Genomic DNA, 26,029 nt, shown 5'->3' with positions numbered 1-26,029 from the left:
GTTGGCTTTCATTTGTTGATGTGTTGTGAATTCCTCTGCCCTACCCAGCCCACCAGTGCTCCCCTTCCTCTGCCAATGCCAGGGGACAGCCTACACACCCAGCTGCCCAGTGATAGCAATGACAGAAGGTCTGGAGATGCAGGAGCACCCAGATTGGTGGCAGCAGGCTCAGGGCCTAGGCACTGCCCTCCAGGCTGACGTTCCCTCACCTGCTCTTCCTCCTTCCCCACATTCACAAGGGCAGTGGACCTCACTGGCCATTCAAAAGTACCAGCCCACTTGCCAACCCATCCACCCATCACCCACTTTACCATGTGCTCCCCATCTACCCCGCCTTCCACTCACCTCACTACCCCTGACACCCCAGTGCTGCAAGTTCAGAAGGCAAGGAGTCAGACTGCCAGTCCCATCCCACCTCTCCAGACCCTGCCCACTCACAGGCCTCTGAGCACAACCTGCCATGGCTTTCAGGGCTACACTGTTCTTTATTGGGCAAAGTTCTCCTGGCTGCTGGTCTCAGCAGAGCACACCTCAGGGCGGGAGTGGAGGGACCGGGCAAGGGCAGTCTGTTTCCCACTAGGTAGTCCATGAAGAGGGAGATGGCAGTTTCTGGGGGCCACTCTGTATTGCTCCTTTTTGTTACCTGGGACTCACCAGCCAGGACAACTAGCCCCAGTGGGGGCCCTCTGATGACAAGATGGCTGGTCCAGGTACAGAGTCACAATGCAGATTCTCTCCACCCTCAGGTCATACTAAGTTCGGGCCAGCCTCCATGGGTAAAGGGCCTTAGCCTCCCCACAGCACTGCTAGCCAGCCTGCTCTTCTTGGGTCCCTCTCACCACCCCTCAGCTACTGCAGAACAATAAAGATGCAGAAAAACTGCTCCAACTATATACCAGGTGAGCCAGCAGAGGCAGGGCCATGGCAAGTGGCTGTATCTCCCTAGGGCCACAGTCAGGAGGGTGCCCTGCTCCCACCTCTGAGGTACATGCAGTAGAGGGTGGGTCCTTGTCTCAAAGCAGATCATGAAGCTGGGGGTGTGCAGATGGTCCATGGGGTTGCCAGGCCAGGTCCTGGCACTGATGCTCGAGAGGGCTCCTGAGGGCCCTGGCTGGGTAAGGCACGGGGTTTTGCTTCTCAGGGACCCAGTCCCAGCCTGGTCCTGAAGAGCCTCTCAAAGCAGCATGTCTAGTGCTCACTGCTGTGTGGAGCTGGAGAGGGAGCTCACTTGGCTCTGGACCTGGGTCTGAGGCCTGTGGGGACAGGAAATGGACATCATTAGGTACATCCTTGCTAGACCCCAGCGTGGCCACTGCCAAGGCTATGATGTGTGCCCAGGTCCACTTTATGACCCTCGTTCTTCTTTGGGGAAGCAGAACTCATCTGAGTGGATAGAAGCAGGGTGACACCAGAGGGCTGCTCCCATAGAGGCTGCCATAGCCTGGCTTGATGCCCAAGTCTGCTTCTCTGCTCTGCAGTGGGGTCTGTGTGGCTTTATATCCCCACCTCCAACCCATACCCACTGTCTACATCCACCACCCCCACCTGGAGGCCCTGCTGGTGCCACCCCACTGGGCCCCTCCAGCCACACTAGCTCCTGCCTACTCACTCTCTGGTTAGGTGCTGACCAGGGTCCTAAGCTAGCAGCCTCATACTTGGGCTGCTGCCCACCTGGCCCTTTAGAAACCCTGCTTTCAGCACCCTCTGTGCTGCCTGAAGTTTGTCCCTCCACCAGCTTGGGGACAAAGGCTCTTGCTCAAAAGAGAGACAATGAACTGAGCAGAAACAAGCAGGTAAAACATCCCCAGGGGGATGTGTATCCCTCCCACCAGGAAGTGAGGGAAGGACATGGAGCAGGGGTGCACCAAGGGACAGGGGTGCTCAGAATGGAGGGGCCGCCAATCCAGATACACAGGAGGCCTGCGTGACAGCTCCACTAGTCCCATTCAAGTGTGGTACCTAATGGAGCAAGTCTGCACTGAAGGCCTAAAACCACTGAAAAATGATGGAGGGGAAATTCCAGAAGGGATGCTGGACAGGAAATCTTGGCACAAATTGTGCTGCCACAGGGGTGGGAAGAGGGGTCCAGAGCTCCTGGAAGTGGTACGGGCTATGGATTTTTCGAGAAGGAAGGTCATGAATGCCCTCACCATGAAGCTATTGTGCACACCAGGAACTGTGAGGCATGGCAGCATGAGGACCAGTGACAATCATGAGGACAGACTGAAGTTCTCATCTTACTACAAGTCTTGCCTCCAGTGCCCCATCAGATCTCATGTCTGTGCCTTGATCCTGAGCCACCAGTTCAGTGATCAAAAAGTACAAGTGCCAACCAGATGCCAGGCCCTTGGGCGGGGGAGCTGGGACCCTTCAGAATCACATTCACAGTGCTCACAATGGGGCCTGCTCTCTGGCCCTGACTTTTCTAGATCCATACAGGCTGGGAGAAGGGCAGAGTCACAGGTTGTTCTAGCTGCATCTCCAGTCTCCCACGTCATGCCACTGGCCCTGGATGTCCTGCTACGAGCAGGTTCCTCACATGAAGGTGAATCTGCACCCTCTGTGGCTGCTGGCCCCAGGGTGCAGGAGAGGAGGAGACCCGCGTGTACATCTGCCCCAGTAGCATCTGCCCTTGAGACTTCCTGCATTTGTAGTCTTCCAGGCACATATGCTAGGCAAGAACTTGGACCAGAGGAGAGCTGGAGTGGTCCTAGGAGGCCTGGCCCTGTGCAGACGCACAGACCCTGGGGAGCCAGGGTCAGTGTAGCTACAGAGTTAGCAGGACTGAGACAGGGACAAGAGCAACCTCAGCCTGTCCTGTAGAACCAGGATCCGGAGTCATCCTTAAAAACCTTGTACTGTGCTTGCAGAGGCCCTGGGGTCCCAACCGACAGACAGCCCAGTGGCCCATTTGCCCAGAGGTGAGCTCGGAAGTTGTCTGGTCGGAGCAGAAGAAATGCTGGGCAAGCGAGGCGTAGGGATCAACTTTTTCCAGCAAGGACAGGGACAGCAAAGGAGCCACTGCAGAGGGCCAAGGGAGAGGTTCTGTTGACACACCCAGCAGGCTGGAGAGAAGCCAGGGTTAGTGCCAGGAGGTCTGCACAGCAGGCTATGGCCCCAGCACCAGCTTCCACCGTTAGTCTACATGGAGTGCCAGGCTGCGTACATACCTCACTGGATCACACACAGCCTTTTTGTTTTATTGTCATCAGAATCAGGGGCAACCTCTGCTTTCAAATAGAAGAAACACACTCAGCAATTTATTGCAAGTAGGAAGCCCTGACCTCAGGGTGGCACTAGCCAGGCCAACATCCTCAGACAGGCTAGAGATGAACCACTGGACCAATGCCTCGGTTCTCGAGCCATAAAGCCAAAGGTGGCTGCACCCAGGAATCTGGCGCTAGATCTGCCCCTGCAGCAGCTAAGGGCCAAGTGCCACCCCACCCTAATCCCTGTGGAGGGGGCGTAAAGGAGGAGTTAGCAGATTGGGTGCAGTGATGCAGGCTGTGGCTCCCAAAGCTGCCCTCCCTCCTGTGTGAAGTGCTGTGACCCCGCCTGTGGGTATGCCCAGAATCACCCTCTCTCCTGGACGTGGGTCAAGCCGGGAGCACCCCCAAGGGGAGGAACGGGACTGGCTGATTGGCAGGAAGAGGTCCCAGACCCTGGCATGGGACAATGAGGTCTGGACACATGCCTAGCTGGAACCCCTCCTTTGCTCATGAGCCCTCTTCCCAAGTTACCTTCCTGGTTCCTCGATGGACGCTTCTTCCTTCGCTTGCTTGTCCCCTTTGAGGCCCAGCCTCGGGTCCTGGGGAGCGTTCCAGACCCTGAGGAATCTGTCACTGTGTCCTCAGAGAAGGACTGGTCCAGGGATGTGTCCAGCACAGACTCTGGGGCTGTATCCTCCTTGTCTTCCTCTCCTCCAGGGCCGGTGGTAGGGAGGTGGGTGCCGTGGCTTTGCACAGCTGTGTCATCTGGTCCCTTGCATGTGCTGTCTGCCTTGGCTTGGTGGATGTCCCACAAGGCTTCAGGGTCCCCAACATCCTGTCGTAAGCTCTCAGCCCCATGGGCCTTATTGCTGGAGATCTGGAGGGGTTTCAAGGCCCTAGCATCTCCCAGAGTTACAGGCCACGTGCCTTCTGAGGGCTGGGTGTTCAAAGTGTCCTCAGGGTCCAGGAAGTCACTGGCATCAACATACCAGGAGGAACGCCTCTCCAGGGCTGGGGGATGGCCCTCCTCTTCAGCCTCAGAGGTCTGGGGGCTAGGGATTACGGCATCTACAAGGTCCCAGCCTTGCGGCTCACTGGCTGCTGTGGCATTCATGCCTGGCTCTGAGGCAGAGTGGTTGGTGCCACCCGCTAGGTTTTGTGCAGGGCCACTGGCAGCTGCTGTGGATGTAAGGGCACATCAGTGAAGGCAGCCAAGGTCCCCCGACATTGTGGCCCCACCCTTGGAAGTGTTCCTGGCTCTAATGTTGTCTGATTCCTTTAAACCCTATTGTTTCAGGGAGTTCCAGCAGGAGTTCGCCCAGGCTAGGCTAGGCCTTAGCATTCTTACTCTGGTTACATGTTGAAAAGTTAGGGATTCCCAAGGGGCCATATAAACCACGAATTACCAGAGACCTAACAGCCTCTCTTGAGGTCTCATGTCCTAACACCTCAGGTGCCCTGAGCTTAGTTAGGGGGTCTGTCAGTGGACCACAAGTGCTCACCTCTTCTGGTCACCCAAGGGCTTCAAGAATGGCACCCCTTGATAGGGCTTCTTAGAGCTATCCTGCCTAGATGGGCCCCTCTCTGTCCCCTCCCCTGGTTGTTCTGAGGGTGGGGACAGTTTTCCTGAGGTCCCCAGGTCCCACAGGGCTGCCTGAAAGAAACAGGTGGGGTGGTGGGGCGACAGGCAAGGGCATGACAGGCCTGGGTCTTACCAGGCTCAGGGGCCTTAGGGGGATCTGCCATGGCTGCTTTGCTGGCCACTTCGGAGTCTCCTCGGCCACGGGCAGTCTTGCGCAGCTGGAAGCCCTTCCTGATGTCAGCTAGCAAGGCATCGATGACACATACCTCCTCCTGCCTCCCGGGCCCCTTCCTGACTGCAGAATCACAGACCTCAGGATGCTGCTTTGGGTTCTAGAGCCCACCCAGAGGCTTCCCAGAAGGGGGGGGGGACAGTACTGTAAGGCTTGAAGAGAGGGAGAGTGGTCCCACTTGGGCCCCGTGGCACTGTCTTACCAGGCTTCCCGTCCTCGCCCCTAGGCCTCTGTGCCTCCTCCTCAGCCAGCTGCTGCTTCCTTCTCTCCGCCTTTGCTACCTGCTCCTTCCGGTCTTTGTTCTCCTGCTCAGGCAGAGAGGAGCCTTGTCACCCCAGCCCAGTGGCCCACAGGTAGGTGTGTCCCCTCTCCATGCTGCAGCAGGGTGTGGCGGAGGGACAGGCAGAGCCAGGCTCATACAGCTGGGGACAGAGAGGCAACTGCTATCTGGCCTGCCTGGGGTCACCATTCTGGCAGCAGGCAGTGTCTAGCCCACCACTCTGGTGTCAGGCAGCCTCTAGCCCTGCCTGGGCCCAGCACACCTTCAGGGCACGGGTGAAGAGGTCCCGGAAGGTCTTCATGGTGCTGAACGTGTCCTCCAGGGACAGCTGCTGAGGGTCTTCACACAGGTAGTCAGCCAGCTCCAGCTTCTTCTGCTCGATGGCTTTGAACACATTGCCCAGTGCCCGAGAGGCCTCAATGTTGGCCTGGGGACATGGACAGCTACAAGTGAGACCACAGGCACAGGGCCCTTGGGCAGAGGTGCAGAGTGGAGCCTGAACTGCGTTGGGAATATCCAGGAGCTGCACGAAGCCCCAAGACCAAGAAGAAATGCTCTGCTGCCTCAGCTTGCCTTTCCTTGCGTGGCTCAGCTCTCTCCTTACCGCCACACCTGCCTGCCCAGCTAACCACCCCACCTACTCTTTTCTACCTGGCCTGGGGAATCTGAGGCTCCATGCCACCTCTCTAGAATGTCCTGGGCAGTCTCTTCTGCCAACCCCAGGGCTTCCTCTCCCCAGCTTGCCTGGAGACGCTTGGTGTACTGCTCCTGCACTTCAGAGACCGAGGCAGACACCTTCTGCTCTGTTTCTAGAAGCTTCTTCAGGTTGGCAGTAACCTCAGAATGGATGATTTCCAAGTTGATCCTGAAAGGCACCACGCTTTGTTAAAGCAGTCTTGGCATTGAGCAATGATGAGTCCTTGCCCACCTGTACACTCCCAGGGGCAATGTGCCCTGAGCACACTGCCACTGGGGCTCCTGGTGCCTCACAATTTGCACAGTGTAGATGCCAGAGCCATTAAGTTCCAGGGATCCCATGCAGTGGGATAGGGGTCAGCTTGAGTGATGCTCATGTGATCTGGTCCTTGGTAGGACACTAAGCCCTCATGGTCAGCCTGTTCTCCTTGCTTGATCATCTGTAAGGCCCAGCAGCTCCTGCAAGCTTCCAGGGTAGGGGGTCCCCAGTAGTACTGTACTAAGATCATGAACTCTGGGCTTGGTGGCCAGCTAGCCTCTCTGCTGGGGATGGAAAATGGGACATCACTTCTCTAAGCCTCAGCTTCCCCATCTGTACCATGGGGGTAGCATGACCTAGCTCATGGCTGTCCTGCTTAGCCTTGTAAAAGATGTGCCCAGCTGTCACTCCTGCCCTTCTATGGCGGATACACTGTCCCGAAGTGAAAGTCAGTGTTCTTTGATGTAGCAAGTCTGAGCTCACAGGGTGGTGCTTCAGCTGTGACCGGGTGGGTGACAAGGGCACTGGGATCAGAGGTTGGGCCTAGACTGCTGATGAGGGGCAGGGAAAGAGGCTGGTGGGAGCACCTACCCTGCAGCTTGGGAGGGTGGCTCCAAGTCACAGGGCAGCTGGAGCAGGTCTGGATGGCTCTTCTCCACTTCCTACAACAGGATGTACCTGATAAGACTCATATTGGCCCCAGTGGACATGTGGATGCTACCTCCCTTAGCCCTGAGCAACTCAAGCCAGAACCCTCAAGCCTGTAGGCCTTCTTGGGCCTTCCCTTGGCCTGTGATTTGGTGGCAATTTTGCTCTCCAGAGGGGGGGCAGGCATCATGGGGAGGTGGATACCCCTCCCAGTGTGTGTGTGGAGGGCTACCCGAGGAAGCGTGCTGGTGAGGAGCAGTGGTATGGGTCAAGCTGAGGCTAACGGGCCTGAGGTCAGTCATGGGATGGGTGGCCAAGCAGGGGCCACCCCAACCTGCAGGTCCCCTGTGACTACCTCCAGCACATGGTGTAGCAGTGTCACACGGCTCTGCTGGGACTTGGTCTCTGTGAGCTTCAGCAATGTGCTGATCTTGAAGCCGTCAGCGTTTCCTGTGTGGCTGCCCTGCAGGGAGCAGAGTGTCGGTCTCCTGCCTCTTGAGGCAGGCAGTGGGCTGGGGCATGGGTCAGGCTGACTTACGTAGTTGAGAAAATTCCCAATTTTCAGGATCAGCTGGCAGAAGACAGGTAGCCGCTGGCTGGTGAGCAGGCCTGTGGCAGACCGGTGGGGGGTTGAGGAGGCCTGGGGCCTCTGGCAGGTGCTTGGAGGCATGGCAGCATCCTGTGCTCCCTATCGCTCAGGCCCGGCCCAGCACCAGAAAGGAAAGGTCATAGGGCAGGAACAGAGGCTCCATGGGGGGCCTGGACCCCTCACCATCAGTGGATTTGGAGCTTTGAAAGCTGTTTCCCCAATGCCAGTGCTTGCTGAACTCTCCACTCCAGAAGGAGAAGAGCCATGACCTCATTCTTCAGGCGAGGACCTTGGGATGCCTAGAGGAGCCAACCCTCGGGCGGCAGGAGGACCTGACTTGGTGGTTGAGAAGGGACCATATGCACCTGTGCCTAAAAGGAGTGAGCTGCCCTTGACTGCTGGGGACTGTATGCACCTCTGCCCCGTGGCCAGGCAGGTACTTGCCAGTGTGTGCACACGTGTCTCTGAGCCTGTAGGTGTGTGCACAGCTGTATGTTAAGTATGCATGTATGTGGTGCCTGTGGACATGATGATGTGTACGTGTGTGTTATGTCTCACATGGAAGCAGCAGAAATGACCATGATCTCTGGTTAGCCATCATGACACTGGCTGACCAGTCCCCTTCCATAACGCAAACCTGTCCCACCCAGTCCCACAGGATCCTGGGCCCCACTCACTCTCACAGGCGGTGAGTGCCAGCTGGGCCTTGGGCCGCACCATGTCCAGCAGGATGGCCGTGCCCTCGCACAGCAGCATGCACTCCACCCGCAGCTGGTAGCTGGCATGGCAGAGCAGAGGATCAGGGTGGGGAGATGCCCTAGCCCCTGACACTGAGTACCTGCTCAGGCCTTAATTGCTTGGGCTGAGGGAGTGGCCCAATTGCCTGGCTCCTCCTGTGTTCATTCCCAGGCCTGTCCCAGGACACAAGTGGGGCCCAGGTAATTTTATGGCAGCCTGGGGGGCCTGGGACATTTTAGGAAGACTCCAGCCTTGGACAGAGAGGCCTCATGGCTCTGCTCTTTGAGGAGGGGATAAGGAGCAGGAAAGACACTTGGATACCAGCCTAGATGACTCCCTGCTCCTGTCCTTGGCTCCTGTCCTGCTCTCACCACCCATTCCTTTTCCACAGGCCATGTGGGGTCCCAGAGCAGCTGTACTCACCAGGGAATGTCCAACAGGAGGACATAGAACTGGTCGGCGTTAGCCAGCTTGGCTCGCTCCTCTGTGAATGCCCGCAGGTTCTCGATCTGCCAGGAGGCCCGTGTAAGACAAGCCACCTGCCCAGGGCTTGTTTCCACCTCCTCAGGCAGTCCCCAGACTCTTTGGGGCTCTCCACAGGGTGGGGTGCATTCAGGATGGCTCCTCTCTCACCTCATGCTTCTCTGGAAGGAGCTTCAGGAGCTGCTTGAGAACCTCCACGTCAAACCTGGTAGTGTCCCCAGCTCGGACCATGGTGGTGACCTCCTCATTGGAGCTGGAGGGACAAGGGCCATGGAACATGAGTCACCCAGCTCTTCCCATGCTCTGAAGCTCTCAGACATGGGAGTGGCTTGGGGGTACACAGGTGGCTTCCTGGAAGGGCAGCCCGGGAGGCCTTGGGGACTGGAAGGCAGGGCATAACTCTCACTTGTCTTGGCCATGCTTGGCTTTGGAGTTGGCTCCAGCCATTTTCTGGGCCTCATCTTGTTCCAAGAGCTGGGACTGGCAGCCTGTAGGAAGTGTGGCCACCCCCACCCCCTTGGGATAAAGCGTGCACTGTCCTGGGTAGCCTGCAGAGGGCACTGCCAGACCAAGCTAGGAGGCTCAGGAGGCATCTTGGCCAGGGCTGAGCTTGGCAGAGGTGGCTGTCCTTTACTTACCATTTAAACTGCTTCAGGAAGATGTTAAGGTTCAGACTCTTCTTGGAGTCTAGGAAAGTGACCTGGAAAACACCCCATCCCCAGGCTGGTACTCTGTCACAACAGGCAGGCCATGCCACCCTGGGGGTCTAATTCTGCCCGTCTCCACCTCTTTGGGCTCCTTCCTGGTTGGTGCAGTGAAGGGCTCCTTGGGCTTGGTCACAGGGAAGGAGAACAGCTGCTCGATGCTGGAGAAGTCGGGCTCCACCGCCTCTGTGCAGGAGCTGCTCAGTGCCGCCCACATGGAGTTCTGTTCTACAGGTAAGAGGTGTGTGTATGTGTGTGGGGGCACTGCCAAAGCAAGCTCACCTTCACTCTGGACCTGAACAACAGGCCTGGCTGGGCCCAGCCTGGGTTGAGCAGACATCAGGTACTTAACAGGCACCTGACAAAGGATGCCCCCAGACAGCTGTCCTGTCACAGGTGCACTTGTATACATGTTGGCAGGTGACCTGGCTTCTAACTGACCTGACATGTGGCACTGAATCAAGGGACTGAGAGGGCTTGATGGTAGACACCGTGATTCATCGGGCTGTATGCACAATGAGACAGTGTTCAGGGGGAGCCTTGACCCTGATCTTTTCCAGCCCTTTACCAGATAGGCGGAGGCCAAGCTGGAAGCAGAAACACAGCTGCCCTGGCCATGCACAGGACACAAGCATGGTGGACACACATAGAAAGATTGGACAGAACGAAGCATCTGCCCTCCCTGGCGGCTGCCCTGGGACAGGGTCTCACCTCGGGCCACGTTGGATGGCAGTTTCTGCCAGTTCAGCTTCTTCATGCGTAGTGTGGGAGGGTTCACTCGGCGGTGGCTGGGGACCCAGGCACAGCCTAGGCCGTGGTCCACCTGGGCCATGATGACCTCTTCTACGCCACCCCCCACAGTGGGAGCGGAGCTGCCAGGGAGGGGAGGGGGTGGAGGAGGGCCCCAGCCCATTCCAGGCAGTGGGGGAGGAGGAGGAGGGCACCCCATGCCTGGGAGTGGAGGTGGTGGTGGGGGCATGGTCCTACAGGAGTCAGGCAGGGGTGGTGGTGGAGGAGGTGCTGGGTGGGATATGGCCCTCAGGCCTGGCAGAGGAGGTGGCAAGGGTGGTGGTGGTGGGGGTGCTGGAGGAGATGTGGTCTCTAGGCCTGGCAGGGGAGGTGGGGGTGGAGGGATCCCAACATTGGAGCTGGGGAGGGGAGAGATGGGCACAGGTGGTACCAATGCCCGCTGCTCAAAGGCTACTGGCTGTGGAGTTAAGTCATCACCAGAGCTCTGGATACCACCTGCACGCTGGCAGGAAGGAGCTATTGCTGGCTGCTGCTGGCCCTCCACTTCAACCATGGGGGCAGTAGAGTTTTGGGGGGATTTGTCCCTCAAACTCTGGTCTAGGTTGGCCTGGATGCTCTTGTGAGCCTTATCCAGGGGTCGTGGTCTGGGCCGTCCTTTGATCGATAGTAGTCGTTCCACCACCTCCTCCAGAGTGCATGCTTGAGCTGCAGGGAGGGATGTGCAGCATCAAGGGAGAGGGCCTGAGAGGAGAGTGAGGGCAGAGGAAGGCCCCTTGTCCCCATGATCAAAGATCCCCAAAGGGTCTCCTCACAACCCATTTTCCCCTACCCCACCCTCTCACCATCACTGGCCAGGAGCACAGCCCGGTTCACTAAACTCTCCAAGGCCTCCCAGAGCAGCTGGCCTGAGCGGCTGGTGGGCTCCAGGTGCAGGAGGCCCTGCAGCACGGACAGTAGTTGGGCCGACGCTGGAGAGCAGCTCACCTGAGGACCAACGGGATGGGTCACTAGCTGACCCAAGAGCTGTCCCCTAGGCAGACTGATGCCCATTGGCCCATGTGCCAGGGGCCAGAACCTCTCTGCCTCATTTGAGTGCAGGGTAACTCAGACGCAGAGCTCTTTGACTGTTACTGGAGACAGTGGGGATTGTACTACATTATAGGATGCTAACTGGTACCCCGAGTCCCTAATCACTCCTTCAATCGCCCACTGAGAGCTGTTGCATTTAGTGACTGAGAGGTCCTGGGTAAGTTCAGTCTGCTGGCCCTGAAGCTCTCCAAAGTCCCTCAGTGGTGACTGGCTAGCTGAGGCCCAGGACATCATGGCCAGCCCTGGCTTTTGGAATCCTGTCCTGGGATCTGCACCACAGCACTGCCTGACCCCAGGAAAACTCAACCCATCTTTCTGCTCCTCCTCCGGTATGGGCTCAGCTCCCTGTGCCATGCCTGAGCCATAGTGGGCTCAATCTGAGCATAGAAAGGGCCACCAGAGCCCTGGCCCACCTCACCTTGTGGAACAGGGAGGCAAAGACCTGCTCGTGGCTATTCATGTTGATGCCATTGCAGACACGTTGCAGCTCCTCCTCATCCTCAGCCTTGGCCTCATCAAAGGCCTCCAGCTGTATCAGCAGGTCAGCATCCTCCAGGTCTCTGGGGAGGGGCAGCCAACTGAGATATTGCCCCCACTAGGCCTCTTCCCCACAGAACTGAGACAGGGCAGCCAAGGACCTGAGCACAGCTTCCCCTGCTTGGCCCATTTGAGGACACGGGACAGTGTTCCTGGCTAGGCCAGGGTTAGTTCAATGGCTGGCTTGGGCACTGCAACCAGAGTGGTATTCTGAGTGATGGCTCACAGGTGTAAACCTTGTGCCCTACAGCAGGCTGCCCAGGGGTCACCTGGACATCTGTGAGGAGGACGAAGGACAAAATGAAAACCACATCTGGGGTAGGCAGGCCACCATGGCCCAGGGGCCCTGGAAGGGCAGGGCTTGGCTTTAAGTAGAAGGGCACAGGTGCACTGGCCCAGGCCTTGCCAGGCAAGGCAGCCCCTCAGTGCCCACTTGGGTGCAGGTTCCATTAGCAGGGCTTTGCCCTGGGTGGGTTTTTTACCAGCGGAGCCAGCTGGGGCTCACAGGCTGACTTCCTGGAGGTGAAGAGCACTTAGTGGGTCCTGACTGCAGCTGGGCTGGGGATTCCCAGCCAGGCGGGTTCCCTGAGGACTTGTCAGGATCAGCAGGCCAGGCTCTAGGACCCCATTTCACCTGAGCTTCAGAGGAAGGGTGAACAACTTTCATCACAGTACGACCACCAACAGCTAGGGCATGCTGTCTGTCTGAAACGTGTTGTAATTGGATGCCGTCTATTAACCTGGCAGCCAGGCTCCTATGGTTAGCACCTAGAAAGTGGGCTAGCCTGAGTCCTGGCTCAGGGTGGGCCTGGTGGGCCACTGCTGGAGGGAGGCCTTCTTCCAGCTCATCTGGAAGTACTGTTTGAGCCAGGTGGCTGGGACCTGGAAAGGTGGACCTGGTTTTGGGAGGGGGCAGCTGGCAGGACTAGCCACACAGGCACTCACCGCAGTCGGGTCAGAATGTCCAGTAGCTGCAGCCCTGGGAAGGACAGGTGGTGTCAGAAATTCCAAGGCGCTGCTGGCCTCCTTGCTGCCTCCTGCTTTGGTTACCCTAGAGTCTGTTCTCTTCACCTCCCCCTTTTTGGTACATCCCCACCAAGCATAGCGTCTGTTCACAGAACACTGGGGCCCTGAAGCTCCAGAGGGGACAAGTTGTGAACACATGGCAGTGCTCGTTCAGTGGCCACTGCCCAAAGGGGCAGAGCCAGAACTGCTGGGAATCAGGCCACCCGACTCTGCCACCCACCCAGCCTTGAGATGGAACCTCCAACAATGACACCCTGCCTACCATAGGAGCAGGTGGCAGAAGGCTCCCAGACCCCAGAACAAGGGTCTCTAGGAGGTGTGGGGAGGAGGGGCAGGCTTTGCTGTGGTCCTGGCTCTGCAGGCTGACCCAGCATGCATTTGGGAGTTGTGTTAGGTGCCTGGCCAGCAGGTGAAGGTACTCAGGCACCCATGGGAGCAGAGGGAGGCTGGTGGTATTACCGATGAACTCGCTCCGCAGCTGGGCACGGGTGCGGAGGTCCTCGGGGCCCAAGATGATGGCATTGATAACACTCAGCAGGGTGACCACGTAGGGCACGTTGTCACTGTCAGAGAGCTCACTCATGATGATGCTGAAGCGGTACTGCTGGCTGCACACGGTCTGTGGGGATGGGGCGGGCTCAGTGTGTGCTCAAGCAGGCAGTCCCATACTGCTGGCTCAGGTCTCTGCCACTCACCTTGTAATGGTCTAGGGCATCCAGAGTCAGTGTGTGACCCTCAGGTGAGTAGATGCATAGGGCGGCCAGCAGCTCAAACACCTGCTTTTTGACCATCGCGTTTGACGTGTCCAGGGCTATGGAGAGTTGTGGGAGTCTTAGCAAGCTCACTGTCCACCCTCTCCCACCAGCCCTCCACATGCCCGTGAACTGAACTCAGGGCTAGAGCCCAGGCTCCACCATGCTGCCTTTTCCTGAAACTCTGCCCCCTCCTCCTGGGTCACAGAGCCACATACTGCAGAGAAGGGTTTGGAGGCGGATGTAGGCCCTAGGTTGGACAAAGGGGGTAAACCTCTAGTTCTCACAGGCACCTGTTATTACCCACCCCCGGAAGGTGCTGGAGCCTCAGTGGGATCTGGGTACTGTCCTGGAGGGACACACAGGGACCACTGTTCACCATGCACCTCTTGTAAATGGTCAGGACTAACTGGCCATGCCAGGGGAGACTTCTTAAAGAAGCTGCAGTCGAGTTGAAGGCAATGAAGGCCTTAGGGCATTCAAAGGCAGGAAGCCAGGGGTGGGATCATAGGTGGCTTGCGGGGGACAGAGAGCCTCTCCCAGAGTGGAGGCAGAAGGCTGGTGGGGTGTGGGGATCAGGGGAAGAGCAGAGAAGTAGATGGCAATGTCATCAGCGGGTGTGGGCCAACTGGAGGGCTGTGACTGGCCTGAAATCATGGAGCTTGTAACCAGGTAGAGCATATGCAGGGGCCACTTGGGTGGTCTTGTACAACCAGTATGGGGTGGTGGAGGGAACCCAGGTGACAGCTTGGTGGCCTCAGGGCAGGGTGAATGGTGATGGTCTATGTCCTCCCCCTCCTCATCCTGAGACCCGGCCTCTCCCACCCCCACTACAGCCTGGGGCTCACCCTGGGAGAGCTGGCGCACATAGCCTTGGTTGCTGAGGATGTACTCAATGCCCTGCTGCGAGTTCATGACAGCCCGCACACAGCTGATGCAAGTGAGCTGCAACAGGGCATCTGCAATGCGGGCCACACCACGGCCTGACAGCCGTGCCAGCGCCTCAAGCAGCAGGTCCAGGCCACTCTGCTCCAGGAACTGCACCATCCAGCTGCCATCACTGCTCTCCAGGCGCTTGCGCAGACCAGAGTAGTTGACCACAGAGGGCATCTGCAGCAGCCGGATGCACAGCTCGGGCTCAGCGCTCTCCAGGTTGGCCTCGGTGGGGTCTGAGTCTTGCGGCCCCAGTTTCTCCTTCAGTGCCGCCCACTTGCGCTGCGCACCCTCCTTCACCGACATCTTGCCAAGCTATGGGGTCAGAGGAAGACCAGGTGGTCAGCTCAGCCACCACATGAGAGGGAAAGGCCCAGTTTGGCCACCAGTGGTATGCAGAAACACTGGCTGCTGCCTCAGTTTTTCTACTGAGCTTTCTGCTTGCGGCCTGGAAGCCATTCTGTGCTGACATGCTTGGATAGGTACTTTGTTCCTGACCCTGAAAAAGTGCCCTCTGCCCCATTCCAACTGAATGGCAGGTGGGAAGGTCCCAGTGTATGCACAAGCACCCGAGCCTCAGGGCCTGGTAAGGAGCAGCTGGGTCAGACATCTGCACCATGATATGGAGGTGGGATATGTGTTGACACTGCAAGTCTTGGCTTAGAGAGGCACAGAGTGGGCAGTGGGCAGCTATATGAGCTGGGATGACACAGAAATGATGGTGCAATAGAAACGGCATCTCTGAGGCTCCCTTATCTGGCTCCAGACACTTCCTCACTACCCACAGCCTCAGGAACATTGTGGGAGCAGGAATGGGTCATAGGAGCGGGCTGAGAACAATGTGTGAAGAGACACCCAGAGCTCAGGGGAGTGGGCAGTAGCCTCCCCTGGTCCCAGCCTGTTTGTCTAGGATCTGCCGAGAGAGAGAAGCTGAAGGGCTGAATGGCTCAGCAGTTAAGGCGCTTACCTTCAGAGCCTAACAACTTAGGTTTGATTCCCCAATACCCACATAAAGCCAGTTGTACAAAGAGAAGCTGAGGCCTTTTGCACACGAAACTTCACTTGGGATTTGAAAGCAACAAGCTTGACTCCAGCCTAGGAAACCTACCACAGGGAGGCAAGGGGAGCAGGCCTGACCTAGAAAGCCCCCCAAACATGCCTTTCCCCAAAGCACAACTGCGAGACAAATAGACATATAGCCCTGCTCTAACCCTCACTTACCCAGTTCTCCTTGCCTGGCCCCAGTGGCTACAACACTGTCCCTACCATAACCCCTGAGAACAGTCTCAAAGGTCAGGGGCATCCCAGCTTCTCTTGAGACCATGTATGGCTGGGATCTTTCTTATATTTAGCCTCTGAGAAAGGCAGCATGAAGCGTGGGAAGGAAGTGCTGAGGGACAGGGCTTGGCAGGACGTGCCCCGAGCATTGCAGGAAATCTACGGCACCAACACGGGATGTGCCCACGGACACACTGCTGGAGCAGCAGATGGCAACTGGACCCCAGTGAAATGCTAAATGTTGGGTAGCCAGTGAGCTGTGCTTCAGCTTGGTCAGGTGAAGGGCGAGCCTAAGTTGGAGGGGCCACCTGAGGCTTCCCAGGAGACGGTGGCCAAGTGGGGTGAAAGCCCAGGTACCTTGCAGGTGCCTGCTGCCTTCACCTGAGCCCTCATTGTCCCTGAGCTGAGCACCCCCACCTGCCCATGGGTCACTGGGCCTTCCAGAAGCAGCCTGGCAGGTGTAAGCGGGCCATGCTCAGTCTGAGAAGCCGGCTTGGGTCCCTCGGCAGGACGACCCGGTGAGTCCTATCTGAATCTCACTTTCTTCCTCTGCGTCAGGTTGCTGGGAGCACCAAACACTCACTGGACAGGAAGCCCAGGGTCCTCCCATCTACCCGTGTTTTCACCCACCCTGAAGCCTGCCCTTCTCCACCTCCCAGCCACCGTCCACTCACCCAGATGCATAAGACCTTGCGGCCACCTCTGCCTATCCACTCGGGGTGCCTCAGGCTTCTCATCCTTTCCCAGGGGGCTGTCAGCTTAGCGCCTGTCAAAGTCCTCTTGGTAATGGGGTATGGCCACTCCACCACAGTGCAGAGCCAACTGGCTGACACCCCTCAGTCTGTGTGCTGCCCAGAGGTGCCTGGAGCTAGCCTCTCCTCCCCACCCACCACTCCCTCCACTGGCCCAAAGCCCTGTTCCCTTGGCACAGGCTGAGTGGCCACAGTGTGAACTCTCCCAGGCCAGGCATCTGGCTTCCAGGATGTTCTCTGGCCAGGAGCCCCAGACCCTCTATGCAGAACCCATTAGACCTTTCTGGGACAAAGGGTCACTAGAGCTGCTGTGCCCAGGCCTGGGGCTAGGTCAGGGTGTCTGCTGGCCTCAAGACTGCCCCTCTGATACTGCCCAGTCCTCTCTGCTTTATGCACCCCACTTCAGGGCTGCAGGTTCTCTTTCCCTGACAAGAGACCCCAGGCCTGTGGGGTGGGTCCTGGACCCATGTTCTCCATCTTGGCAAGTTGCACAGTAGGCTATGCTCTATAGGCCACAGTAAGTGCAGTACTCTGCTGGGCATGGCCCAGTGAGGACTATGTTTACGGTCAGGCTGGGGACCAGGAGGCTGAGGTGAGATCCACTCTCCTCCCTCTGTGAGGCCTGCCAAGCTATACACCTTATTCAGTGCCCCTGGATCAGGTCTGTAGTATGACACTGAATACAAACTGACAATGGTGGCTAAGCCCTGAGCTGGCACTCTGACCCTCTACAGTCCAGCAGCAACTGGCCAGGAAGCTCAAGAGCTGGAACCTGATTAATGATTGACAGCTTCCATAATCTGTGCCCTTGTTTCCAACTCAGGACCAACCAGAGGAAGCAAAAACTCCTGAGCAACAGGACGCCCATGTCTAGCTGGCCCAGGATGCCTCCCTTTTCCACTATAAAAACTATAACACCCTGCCACTCCTCTGCTTGCTTTCAAGTTTCAGACAAACACATGACTGGTGGTTAACCTGTTTGCTTCTGCAAGCTTTCAACACACAGCCCCTGCCTGGGTGATCCCGTTTACTGATCTTAGGCAACGTACAGCGAAGGTATAGTGCCAAACAAGGCTGGTGGTAGAGCTTATTTCCAGGGTACTAACTGTGTGTCCTGGGGGAAGTAAGTTACTCTGCCTCTCTCTTCTCATCTGCCAAATGGGTTTAGTGGGTCCACACACAGCAACCCAAGGTAGTGGGCATGAGTGAATACTTGAGAATACTTGTAGCTGCTTGTTTTGCTTTGTGGCAGGGTCTTGTATACCCTAGGCTGGTCTCAAACTCATTATGTAGCTGAGGCTGTCTTAAATTCCTGTCTTTGCCTTCCACGTGTAGGATTACAGGCAGTACACAACTGCTTTCATACTATCCCTGGATGCCTGGCCCTTCCCCTATGGCTCTGCCCAGCCCTGGGACTGAGTGTCCAGCTCCCAGCCAAAGCTGGTGGAGACCCAGAGGGGTGGATGTCCTGGCTCTGCCCAAGGCATAGGGTGTGGCCTCCAGGAGTGGAGCCCAGTACAAGAAGTTAGAGCTTTCCCACAGCAGCCCAACCTTGGGACAGCTGGCACTCTGAATGCAGAGGTCCGTCCCATCAGACCACAGTCCCCAGCACCGGCAGGACGGCTGCTGGCAGGGTCTTTGCAGATGAAGACCCGGAGCTTGGGTAGGTTGTGCGCCCCCCACCCCGAACACGACTCTTATGGGTTACTTTTTCTACTGCCAACCTGGATTTCCACGGGTATAGACCAGGTCTCGGGCTCAGACTAACCCTAAAGACAGGGTCCCCTTCAGCTAGCTCAGATCTTAGTGCCCACTGGGTTCCCAGGAGTGGAGAAGACCAGGGTGAGTAGGCCTCTGAGCCACCGCCTAGAAGGGTGGTTCAGTGAGAGCTGGCTACCTCCTTAGCAGGCTCTGGGCCAGCCTAGAACAACGCTGCCTGCACCTCCAGCCCACAAGCCTGGGCAGTTTCACTGACTCACCGAACTCCAGAGGCCGCCGCCCCTGCCTGGTAGTCAGCAGTCAGCAGAGTGGGGTTGGGGGCAAAACTGCTCCCCATGCCACCTACCCAGCCCTGCTGTTCAAGTGGAGAAATCAAGGCAGAAAGGATAGCTAGGACCCTACTAGGGTTCCCTGACTCCTAGCAGGGTGAAAGTGGGAACATAGCACATTGGGGGACCCGAGTAAGCCCTCAGGCATGAGCCTGGGGCATGTGGGGGTCTAGGTGCCCTATGGAGAGCAGGCCAGGTTTTATGCATGGGCCCCACAGAGGTAGGTGCTGACTTCTGCAGCCAATCCCTGATGGACTGTCAGCATGGGGGGATTGGTGGGGAGTGAGGCAGGACTGGGGGCCTGGGACAGGCCAGGTCAGACAGGGAGCCTCTGGGTAGGGCTGATGCCTGGAGTGGGGAGGCAGTTTTGAGAGGGCCTCCTGCCAGCACCAGTATAGGGGCTGGGGCGCTTCTGGGCCCGGAGCCAGCGGGGGAGGGGGCAGACACAAAGGAGGGAGCTTGTCTTCCACGGGTGGGCGGGAGAAATGGCAGGAGCGGGATTCCGGAACTAGGAGGTAGGGGCTGCCTCACTGTATTTTTAGTTCTTCCAAGAGCCCAAATTTTTCCACTGCTTGGCAACCCTTGGCTTTCCAGAACTGCACATGTTCCTGGCAGCTCCCAGGGGCTCGGGGACAGCTCCTGTTCTACCCTGACCTTTATTACCTTCTCTCCCAGCCACAGTCTCAGCTCCAGCAAGTATGTCATCTTTTCTTCAAGCTGCAGTCCCTCAGGGGGCCTCAGCTGCTCTGTGTGGTCAAAGCCTGCTTGCTCCATTCTTGCAGGAGGCCATGTGCACAAGCAGGCCTGGGAGCTGGCAAAGACGCACCACTCACTGTGTATGGGGCCAGGGAGCAGGAACCCGCAAGCAGCCCTCCAGCGCCCCACAGATCTCGGGTTAGGGGTTTGCCTGGCCCAGCTGGTGGTGGGGCAGGGATATGACCCAAAGCTGCATGCCACAGGCCTGGGTGCTTGGCCACAGCTTCCTTCTACCTCCACAGCTGCACTTAGGATGGGGATGTGTGGCCATGGGGACCTCAGGTTCACCCCAGGATGTCTTCTGTATTCTATAGACCAGACCCACTTGGAGACACTTCCTCCCACAGGCCCCTGTGCCCTCTCCATCCCTATGCTGTCCTCAGCAGGGCCTCTTCTAACCCAGCAGGGACTGGCTGGTTTCAGGATTCAGGTGCTTCATGCCATGTGCTGGTCTGGGAATCAGGCTCCTGCTCTGCCCATGCTCAGAGTGGAAAACTATCCTCTGTGTACCCACATGTCAGACTGCAGTCCCTGCTTCCTGCCAGTGTTCCAGCTCCAGGCTGCCCTACCTGGGGCAGGGAGAACAAGGACAAATTGAGAATGGGGGAAGGATATGCTTATACCCTTCAGCATGACCAGGGGCAGCTGCTGGAGCCCAGGAAGGGACCTGTGGGTTCCTTTGACAACCCACGGTATCTCCTACTCCTCTTCATGTGCTGACAAGTGTCAATGCCAGCACCGTGGATGGTGGTCAGAACAAGAAGCCACCTGTAAGACTAGACCCCATAGCTGCAGAGTGCCAGCTGTGCCCTGACCACCCCATCCACTTGGCCTGCCCGTGGCTGGGATCAGAACACAAGATTCTCTGGCCCCACTTGCATTCCTCAGCCACCTGACCACAAGGAGCCGGTCAGGCCCAACAGGTGAGGAAAATCCTCAGCTGCCTTGTGCTACTGAGTGGCAGTCCTGGCTGGGAAGGGGGTGCAGGGGGCCCAGCACCCGAGAGCCAGTCCACTCCGGATCCAGGCTTTCTCAGCTGTAAGTGGCCATGTTTACTAGATGCCCTGGGCTCTGAGACTAGGTTGGCTGACCCAGCATTATTTGCTCACTACCAGGCCTGTGAGGACTCTACTTACACTACTCACCCTTACCCCACCTCAGAAATAAAGTATTTCCTGTCTCCCACAACTTTGCTGCAGGATCCTGTAACATGCCAGGACCCAACTTCTACTCCCCTGTCCTCACCTCCATAGCCTGGGCCCTCTGCGTCCCAAGGGCCTTTTGTTCTCAGGCCATACACGTCTGTGCCTGCAGTCGGGCAGAGAGGCTGGGGACAGGCAGCAGCCTCCTCTCAGCCTGGGCTGGGTGGGAGCAGATGTCTGCCCCTGCTGCGGGCGCAGGCGGCAGTGCCGAGCTGTGCCTGGAGCAGAGCACAGGGACACGATGATGGGGAGGCAGGCTGCACACGGGGGCCTGGGAGGACCTGGGCCAGGTGCAGACACAGACACAGACTGAGCCGTGGAAAGGCCAGCTCACCTTACGCAGCTGGCGAGGTCCAGGCTGGTTTCCAGGCCATATCCTCCACTTTCAAGGGCCCATATCCATCTCAGCAGAGAAAGACCTCTGAACCAGGTGCCCACAGAAGCTCTGTTAGGGCCCCTGGCTGGACACAGTGAGGTCCTATGCAGACCTTTGTCTGCAGCACTGAGCAGCTCTGAGAGGAGCCATGGGAAAGCTACTACCCACTTGCCCCCACCAGCTGGTATGCTCAGTGGGACGTGTGCCCCTCCTGAACCATCATGCTCTGGGCTGATCTCAGCACCTGGCTTTGCAGTCAGGATTCCACTTCTGCAGGTACATTTCCCACTTGTCGCCTGTCCTCGAGCCCTCATCAGCCCAGACGCTGGCAGTGCGGTCCACACACCGCTGGGAAGTCTTCCCTCCACCGTGAGGCCAGTCAAGGCAAAGCCCCCAGCAGCAGGGCATACTCCAGTCTACCAGCCCTCTTCCCACTGTGGACCTGGAGTGTTCACACCATGTCCACTTCTGGAAAGGGGTCAGGAAGTACTGTGGCAGTGTGGGTGAGCAAGGGCATTCTGACCTTGCCAAGTAGACCAGCTTGCCTTCCTCATGCCCACCTGTCCCTCCTAGCATCCCCCTGCCACAGGAGTGAACTGAGGGCGAGAGGCTGGCAGGGCCAGCATGGTTTCCTCTCTGGATTCTCCCACTCGCTCTGCTTCCTGTGGGAGGGAAAAGCCACAGTGGGGGTGAGACAGGAAAGAGGTGTTGGTCACTTGTCCTCAGATAGTGCTGGAGGGATCTGGGCCTCAGCCTCTCCCTGTAAGGCTGTCTGTCCCCTCTGTCCCCACATTGTCAGCAGGCCACTGTGCTTGATGAGCACTGCACCCTGGTCCTTAGGTATCTGTCTGCCTGGCTGGGCTGTGCCAGAAGAAAAGGCTGCCCTGTATCCACACAGTTTAGAGACCTAGCTGTTTGACCAGGACTAAGCTCTCTGATTCCCAGAGCCTGTGCAGTGTGGGCGGGGGTGGGGGGGTGGGGGGTGGTGGTGCCTGGTGCAGTGCCGGGTGCCACTCTGTAGGGGCTGATGTGGGCACAAAGGTCAATGCCCATAGCACAGGCTTCACAGCTACTCCTGCCAGAATGGACGGCAGAATCCACACTGACCAGCGGGGAGGAAGTGAGGGTTGAAGGGCCGGCAGGTTTGGTCAGTTCCTGGATCATCTACTCTCCAAGCACAGGCCTGCTCTGAGGCTGTGAGGACGGGAGGCACCAAGAACTGCCCGGGGGCAGCCAGTGCTTGGACTGACATGTGGAAGAGGGGAGACCCTCAGCATCCTCCACCCTGCTCCTTATGTAATAACACCTGAGGAAGGGGGTGCTGACGAGAACAGGCCTAGACTGCTGGCTTCCCCTTCCCAGTTAATGCATGGCTGGAGGTGGCAGATGCTGGGTGCTGGGGAGGCGGAGCTGTGAACAGACCCCACATTAGCCCAGGATCCTGGCTATCTGGGTGTTCCTGGCAGGACATTCCTTTCTAGGTCAGGCTGGTGGGGTTTAGGCCCCACCTTCATACCACCAGTAACAGAGTTACCTCCTTTCATACCTCCTTGTCCTCAACATTGGATGCCCCTAGGCCTGGCTCTGCTGTGGCTGAGGGAAAGCTCAGAGAATGGCTCCAAGACTAACTGTAGAAAGAGGTGGGCATGACTTCCCCCAAGTCACTAAGCCTATGGGACCGTGAACTATGCACCTATTGGACACCTGCTATGTGCAAAAGGGAAGTGGGGAAGGGTCAGGCAGTCTATAGTCAGGACCCATCCTCAGTCTATGAGGACCAAGACAGTGGCAACCTCACAGAGCCCAGGGCTTCAGCACACTTCCAAGAATGCCCAGTGTTCCTGCCCAGGGTGGGCCAGCAGAGTCCTACGGGCACCTGCTGGAGGCACTCACACATACCACCCAGCTATCCCCATCCCCCGCAGCCTCCATGAGCCCGAAAACTTTTCCACGCAGAACAAGTGCACTTTGATGGAAGGTGAACAAGTCTATTTAAGGTAGTCACTTCCAGGTCCCAGAAGGGGAGGTGTAAGCAATTAGTGCTGACAGCCATCAACACCCCCACAAACTGGGGGGCCTCACCTGAGGGTTAACTCCTTGCTGTTCAGGAGCAGCAGCCTGGAGGCCAGGAGAGTGTGGTCCCACCTGTGGGGACAGGAGCTTAGAGTACTTAGGGAAGGGATGGCAGGGCAGGCTCAGCTCCTGCCTGGTTCCAGACCGTCCTCAACTTTTAAACAGCGGCTGTTGACCCACTAGTTGCAGGGAGAGGACACAGACCCAGACCAAAGGCAAACACCCATATTTGCTACAAGGGGCTACAGTGTTCACTACAAGCTTCTCCTGCCCTCAAGTGACATCATGAGGGAATCTGGACATTTATTTGCTCCGTCTTCTGGCCTTCCCTAATGCCTAGCCACTGTTCCCACCCTTCAACTACAGGTGGGGAAACTGAGGCCCAAAGAAGGCAAGTGCCAAGGAGGGGCAGGCCTGGTGGAAAGGGAACTCTAGCTTCCACATGGGTGTGCCGATCTCTGGCCCAGGCAGAGTCAGGGTCATCTTTGCCACTGACTCCTGTTGTGTTCTGTTGTGCCCTGCCACTCTGTGACATGCAGCTTGAATGGTGGGAGGCCTCCACAGACAAAATAGCACCAGTCTCTCCCAGAGTGGCTGGAGGCAGGGCAGTTCCACTAGACTTCCTTCCTAAGGCCACTGTCATTCCATTCCTGGCGGCCCTCCCCAGGAATGGGGTGGACAGGTGCTGTTGCCACAGCAGCACACAAGCTATCCCCACAAGGAATAGGGTTGTGCAGGAAGGAGCCTCCTCACTCCCTCAGGTCTGCCAGCGGGGTGCAAGGGCCTGCGACCGCCCACCTGTGCGTGGGCCTCTGGAGGCAGAGCCATCAGGGCGGGGCCGCAGGGTGCGCGGTGCCACCGGGGCAACAGACCTGAAGTTGAAGTTTTATTTTCTCAACTGTGGCTGATTCATGGTCAGGATGTGGTAGCCGCAAGGCAGGTAACTCCCGTCCTGCGGAGGCCCTGGCCGACCCTTGGCCACCACCCCGCGGGCAGGGCAGTCCAGGGCGGGGCGCCAGAGTCCCCCCGACCCCGGACCCTGCGTGGGACCTGGGTGCCAGCCATCATGCGCCGTGGGGTCCCTCATCGACCCCCTGGCGGACTGGCTGGCGGCGGCCGGAGCCCGATCCCTAGCCCCAAACGCTCCCCTCTTTCCCAGACTCAGTTTCCCGCAGAGTTCTAGGCTAGCCCCCGGCTGCGCACCTACCGGGCCGGAGCGGTAGCCGAGGATGACGCGTCGGGGCTCTGTGCCGGTGCCGGCGGCGGCGCGCGGAAGGCTGCGGGCGGTGGGCCCCGCGGCAGCTCCGCCAAGTCCCGAGGACCGCGCGCCTGGGTGGGGCGGGCGGGAGGAAGGGGCGGTGCCAGCAGGGGTGGGGTCTCCAGGGAGGCCCCGCCCGCTCCAGGGCCGGGCTAAGGAGCTGCTGGAAGCCATCTCAACCTCCGACCTCACGTCTGTCAAACTCCAGCTTCCAACGCCCTCGCTGGCTCCCACGGACAGGGCATCTGAGGGACTCACCCCATTGAGATGGTGGGGTGAGCTCCCCCTGTCCTTGACCCGCCACCGTCCCTCACAACGAAGCCAGCAGGCTGCCCATCCCATGGTCCTGTCCGCGGTCCTTCACCGGGGATTTCACTTTGTGGTCTCCACCCTGCTCCTGTGCTCGCCGTGATCGGAGGCTGGGCTGTGCCCTGCAGAGCCTCGACTTCTCCAGGTTGAAGTAGGACCTCTACAAGGTTCGCGAGAGTGGACAGTCTCCACGCACTTGGGCCCAAGTTGTGTGACAGGCTGGGTAGCTGGTATGCAGAGTAAAGGACTCTGGACACGGACCCTTCAGACCCTGGGTCCAGCACCCTGCTTCGCAGCCATTTCTACCCTGGACAGGACCACACGCTTGTGGGGTTCAATGTACTCTTCTTTGTGTGGCCTGTTTGTGTTCTTTCCCCGTGTGGTGCACCACGAACTGTTCCAGCACCCTCAGTCCTGGACACTGGCTGGGCACCGGACAGGAGTCGTCCGTCGTTGGTAGCCAGCCAGGGCTGGGATGGTCCCTGAGCGCTGGGAGTGCCCAAGACAGCCCACTGAGGCCGGCACTGACTGGCTTTTGGCTACATTACAGCCTGGGACATGGTGACTACTCTGTACTACATTGGGCTGTTCTTGAGACAGTCTTTGCAGAGGTGTGTCTATGCCTGGAAGGCCAGTTAGCCCTTCCAACCCTCAGCACAGGAGGCCTTCCTGTCTCCTCTGAGGAAGGAGTCATGGTACCACCTGGGTGGGGGGCAGCACGGCTACCTCATCTGTGCCCTGGGCTGGCTCTGGTCAGTGGGTGTGTTTGTTGACCTAGAAGAATGAATGTGACCTTTAGCCCTGGGCTGGAGGATGGGTCCAAGGACCAGGTGTCAATTATGGGGACTGATGGGGAGGGCCATTGGAGCTGCACTTCAGGGTAGGGCCAGGTCACCACAGGACAGAGCAAGGGAAGAGGGTCAGGCTGAGTAGGTTAGTAGGAGGAGGACAGGAAAGTTCCTAGGGTTAGTAGGAAGGAGGGGTGGTTGTGTGTGTTTGTGTGTGTGTGTGTGTGTGTGTGTGTGTGTATTGAATAGCTGGGATTAGACATCTGGCAGAGTGTGGCTGTGAATGGAATCTCAGCCTTGGGTTCCACCTGCCATGGTTATTCCTGTTCTTAGACATATATGGCACTTTTCTATCTTCTGCTTTTTAAAATTTCATTAAAAATATTTTTTAGAGAGAGAGACAGACAGACAAAGGGAGAAAGAGAATTGGCATTTCAGGGCCTCAGCCACTGTAATCAAACTCCAAATACTGTGCCACTTAGTGGGCATGTGAAACCTTGCACTGGTTTCACCTTTGTGCATCTGGCTTATGTGGGATCTGGAGAGTCGATCATGGGTCCTTGGGCTTCGCAGACAAGTGCCTTAACCACTAATCCATCTCTCCAGCCCTCTTTTTTTGAGTCATAGTTGCACTGTATAGCCCAAGCTAGGGTACTAGTGGGGGGGACTGTGCCTCAGGCTG

General features: G+C 57.9%; 1 protein-coding gene across 5 annotated transcripts; it reads right to left on the bottom strand.

The window, feature by feature from the left end:
* Positions 1-461: 461 nt before the first annotated feature.
* Positions 462-24,275, bottom strand: Inf2 (inverted formin 2). 5 transcript variants are annotated; one of them, XM_004665643.2, is made up of 23 exons: positions 24,200-24,275; positions 14,423-14,822; positions 13,518-13,633; positions 13,282-13,441; positions 12,742-12,775; positions 11,678-11,819; positions 11,013-11,154; positions 10,132-10,875; positions 9,503-9,648; positions 9,355-9,416; positions 8,867-8,969; positions 8,657-8,742; positions 8,173-8,273; positions 7,445-7,515; positions 7,262-7,369; positions 6,850-6,920; positions 6,048-6,168; positions 5,566-5,730; positions 5,226-5,328; positions 4,925-5,086; positions 3,741-4,388; positions 3,171-3,227; positions 462-1,253 (listed from the first exon to the last, which is right to left on the bottom strand). In XM_004665643.2, exons 2-22 carry the CDS (start codon positions 14,811-14,813, stop codon positions 3,172-3,174), a joined length of 3,732 nt encoding a protein of 1,243 aa, XP_004665700.2. In that variant the 5' UTR covers positions 14,814-14,822; positions 24,200-24,275; the 3' UTR covers positions 462-1,253; position 3,171. The 5 variants fall into 5 exon arrangements, with proteins under 5 accessions (XP_004665700.2, XP_045010409.1, XP_045010408.1 ...); XM_045154474.1 differs by lacking the exon at positions 24,200-24,275 and adding an exon at positions 23,002-23,038; XM_045154473.1 differs by lacking the exon at positions 24,200-24,275 and having other exon boundaries at positions 3,741-4,385.
* Between the last annotated feature and the right edge of the window lie 1,754 nt (positions 24,276-26,029).

This window comes from Jaculus jaculus, chromosome 7 (assembly GCF_020740685.1).
Source record: "Jaculus jaculus isolate mJacJac1 chromosome 7, mJacJac1.mat.Y.cur, whole genome shotgun sequence".
Taxonomy (NCBI): domain Eukaryota; kingdom Metazoa; phylum Chordata; class Mammalia; order Rodentia; family Dipodidae; genus Jaculus; species Jaculus jaculus.
This window is presented reverse-complemented; position numbering and strand designations above follow the sequence as displayed.

Excerpts from the sequence above, each read along its gene's own strand:
- Inf2 (XM_004665643.2), bottom strand. The coding sequence starts at position 14,813 with ATGTCGGTGAAGGAGGGTGCGCAGCGCAAGTGGGCGGCACTGAAGGAG. Across the intron at positions 9,649-10,131 it reads GCCATCCAACGTGGCCCGAG|AACAGAACTCCATGTGGGCG; the intron begins GTGAGACCCTGT and ends TCTTACCTGTAG. Across the intron at positions 7,516-8,172 it reads GGCACTCACCGCCTGTGAGA|GCCTGCTCACCAGCCAGCGG; the intron begins GTGAGTGGGGCC and ends GGTCTGCCACAG.